A 4,167-nucleotide genomic window follows, 5' to 3' on the forward strand; every position below is an offset into this window, starting at 1 on the left:
CTGATTTTGTCAATAAATAATAAAGATTTTGCTGAGATTTGTTGCTCCAAATCATATCCATAAAATATGACTTGATTTGATTTAAATTTAACTAATAAAAACAATCAAAGAAATCCAATTGATAAAATACAACAACAACAATTGTTGCACACAATATCAAAACACATTCTAAGTAATTGAAAAACACACGCATAAAGCAACATCCTTTTTCTGTAGACAAGGAAAAAATGCTACACACATGCTGAGACATTGGTTCCCACATGTTTCCTTCTGCTCCAAAATAGCTTGAGACACCATTATTGTTTTGTATATTTATCCAACAAAAAAGGAACAACAGTTTTGAGGACTGTGGAGGTGGATAATATACCTTAAAAGAGTTTGAAGCATATTGCATAAGTAAAGGTATATGATATGAAGTGACTTCACCCTATACACAACAACATAACGGTCTTGTAGAAAGAAGAAACATGATGATCCTTGATGTGGCAAAGAGCATGTTGAAGCTCAAGAATCTGCCTCATACATCCAACACACATTCTGAATAGATGTTTTACCAAGAAATTGAAGATGAAGGTACCAGTAGATGCTTGATGTGCAAAAAAGCGATATTTGAAGCATTTGAATGTGTTTAGAACAATCTGCTTCAAACAAATACCTAATCAAAGAAGGACCAAACTACAAGACAAGAGCGTGAAGATGATATTCATAGGGTATCGTTCAATATGTGCATATAAATTATACAACTCTATTGATAAAATAGTACATATTAACATGAATGTGGTTTTTGATGAATCAGATGCTTGGAATTGGAAAACTAAAAATACAAAAGAAGGTGATGTCAGAAACACTTTTGTATACAATGATCAGAATGAAGAATCTGATGGTAAAACGAATGATGAAATAATTGAAATTGATGCTGCTGCACCAGTAGAATCTCATGCTCATAAGAGGCCACAAAGAAGAAAATAGGTTCTAGAAGACTTAGGGTCTGTTTGAAATGCATCTTAAAAACTCTTTTTTAGTTTTTAAAAATTTAAAATTTAAAAACTTGTTTGAATATAATGTTTTGCAAAAGTGTTTTTAAAAACTCTTTTCTATTTTTCAGTTTTTAAAAGCAAAAAAGTGAAATAGTTTAGTTGTGTTTTGCTTCTTACTTTCCAGTTTTTAGTATTATAAAATTTGAAGAAAAAACATAAAAATTTATAATTTTCATTAATGACATTAATGTATTTTTAATAATTTTTATATTTTTAAAATAAAATAGAAAAACTATTTGAAAGAGTATGATATTTCTTTTATTTATGCTCTTTTTATGTATAAGTAATCTTTCCAAATATGTTTATTTATTTTGCTTAATTTCTTTTGTGTTTCTTAATTATTTTCACTATATAATTTTTTTTCTATTAAACGTGCAATCCCATTTTTTACTTGTTTTTTTCTTATTATTATTACAAACAAGTGTTATGTGATTTATAAAATTAAAAATTGATTTAACCCAATTATTTGTATTCGACCAAATATCAATTAATTTTCTTAAATTTGTAATATTTTATACAATAAAATAGATTTTAAAAGTAGATGTAAAAATATGCATTTTTATTCTCTTCTTAAAATACTATTAAAAAATTAGATTATCAAACAAGTTTTTTCATTTTCATATTTTTAAAACAGTTTTTAAAAATTAGTTTATCAAGCAAATTTTTTATTAATTTTCTCCTTAAAAATAGTTTTTTAAAATAGATTTAAAAAATAAATTTTAAGAACTAAAATTGAAAAGTGTTTTAAAAAGACCGTTAATGATTGTGAAATACTTTTTTTTGTTTTTGTTGCCATTGTTGTAAGAAATGAAAAAGACCTAATACATTTTTGCTCTATTGACTCATGCAGAACCAATCAACTATATAGAAGCAATAAAGAGCAAAGTGTAGAAGAAAACCATAAGAGAAGGGCTGATGTCAACCGAGAAGAATCAAATATATATATATATATATATATATATATATATATATATATAATATATATATATATATATATGAATTAGTTTTCTCACTTAAGAAGAAAAGAACAATTGCTTGATTTTCTTTTTTTTAATCAAAATATATTAAAAGTTATTAATAATTGTTGCACAATCTATTTATCTTACAATATATCAAAATAATCTATTGACACATCACGACCCAAAAGTAAGGTAGCACTAAGTTGTCTAAAAGCTTTTAAATAATAGAATTAGAAACAATTAATAAACGCATAGGAAAATGAATGGAAAATAGACAAGTTTGAGAGTTGAGACAGTTAAATCTTATATAAGTAAAATGGAATAATTTTATTTCACTTATGACAAGAAAAAGAAAGTGGCAAATCTTAAAACCAAAGACATGTACTCTTTTCTGTGCCTTATTATGATTCATATCCCACTCCACTACTAGCACAAAATCAAAAACCTTTTATCAAACTAAACACTGCTCAAATCTTGACCAAAAGTAGAAACTTTCTGAAACCTAACATAATAAGGTTCATCAATACCATCACCAACAGCCATAACTTTGGTTCCATCGCTATCTTCAAAAGTTCCAACAGGAGCACAAAGAGTACCAGGAACAGAAGGACAGAACTTGAAGCTATAAATCTCATATGCATGTTCACCTTCAAGCCTCTCAATCTTGAACTTACTCACAAGATTCCCAGCCGCACCACCTGTGCTCACAAACCAGAATCCAGACCCCTCCTTTGAAAGCTTCCAGATTTTTGGCTCTTTGCAAGGACTGCCCAGGATTGGAATCTCAATGGTCAGATCAGTTTGAGTTGGAATGTAATCAAGGCCTGGTGCAGTGAAGTATACCGACGAGCCGAGTGCGGCCGGGTTACGAATGATGTCGAGAGGACATGTTCGGTTTCTTGTTGGACTCAATGTAATGCCTCCATTGTCAGCCCAAAGTGGGAAGACATAGTAACCTTCACCTCGTTGAAGAGGGTTACCTTGTTTGTCTACTACTGGTTCTGGTTCAGCTCCTTGTAGTGGTTGTGTGTTGAATAATAACACTAAGAGAGAAATTAGGAAACATAGTGAAATGAACTTCATTGTTTCTTGATTGTTTTTAATAATGTGGTTTATGATGTTTGTGTTGTGTCTTTCTTAAGTGAACTACATGATTGTTTATATAGAGATACTGTATAAGGTTTAATTTGCGCATGTTTATGAAGTGATGATATAAAAATTTAGAATATTATAGCATATGGTCATGTGAACGCAGAGTAATTGTCTTTATTGATATTTTTCTTTAATATTATATTTACCATGAGTGCCACGAGGTGTTAGTTTAAAATAAAATTTTGGGAATATCGTGGATCACGATGAAAGCATAAAGAGCATCTCTATCCACAATTCATGTACTTATGAATACAAATCTTGACCCATTTTGTATCATGGACTTCTGAATACAAATCTTGGCCCATTTGACATTCCTATATATTTTATCCAAAAATTTGAACGAAAAATCCGGTAGAATAATAAAAAAAGTTGGCAAAAATAAAAAAGATTCGGTAATGTATATAAGAAATATGGTATATCGAATATTTCAAAATCTGGTATGTTATGATGGCGCATACCTGTTTCTTTTAAGTACTTATGTTTATCGTTGTACATTCCGGAAAATTAGTTTGACCAATCGAGGTATAAGATCAACGGAGCCTATTTGTGTACATGAGTTCTCCAAAGTCGAGTTGGTGACAATCGAGTATGATGAGGCTAACAAGTCGGATAGTTGTGTTGTCATCTACTAATCGAAATCCGATTAGGATATCAAAATAAGCAAGACGGGTCCGACCTCATGTAAGTCGGGAATGATCTAGTTCGTACTAGTCGGATTCGATGACAAGGTTACAATAGCATTTGAAGGGTCGTATGAAACAGTTGCAGAGTGATACATTAAAACAAGGGAGTTATAATTATTAAAGAGGCATACGTTACATAGAAGTTATAGGGGCGACATGCATTATTGGCCGATGTATTTGTGAGGAATATGGAGAGTAAAAACAGGGGAAGAGAGAAGGAGGTTGGGACCTATAAATAGAAGAATGCTTCGAGGGTAAATGACATACAAAAACAAGATAAGAAATACATAGCAGACACTCCAACCGATCATTTTAGGCTCTCCTTGACTGAAAACA

At 30.3% G+C, this 4,167-nt stretch overlaps 1 protein-coding gene across 1 annotated transcript; it reads right to left on the minus strand.

Moving 5' to 3' along the window:
* Window positions 1-2,299: 2,299 nt before the first annotated feature.
* On the minus strand, window positions 2,300-3,176 carry LOC127087733 (miraculin). Its single transcript, XM_051028661.1, has one exon. It carries the CDS (start codon window positions 3,077-3,079, stop codon window positions 2,453-2,455), a length of 627 nt encoding a protein of 208 aa, XP_050884618.1. The 5' UTR covers window positions 3,080-3,176; the 3' UTR covers window positions 2,300-2,452.
* Window positions 3,177-4,167: the final 991 nt, after the last annotated feature.

This window comes from Lathyrus oleraceus, chromosome 5, assembly GCF_024323335.1.
Source record: "Lathyrus oleraceus cultivar Zhongwan6 chromosome 5, CAAS_Psat_ZW6_1.0, whole genome shotgun sequence".
NCBI lineage: Eukaryota > Viridiplantae > Streptophyta > Magnoliopsida > Fabales > Fabaceae > Lathyrus > Lathyrus oleraceus.

What these genes read in the sequence shown, in the direction of transcription:
- LOC127087733 (XM_051028661.1), bottom strand. Translation starts at nt 3,079, where the DNA reads ATGAAGTTCATTTCACTATGTTTCCTAATTTCTCTCTTAGTGTTATTA.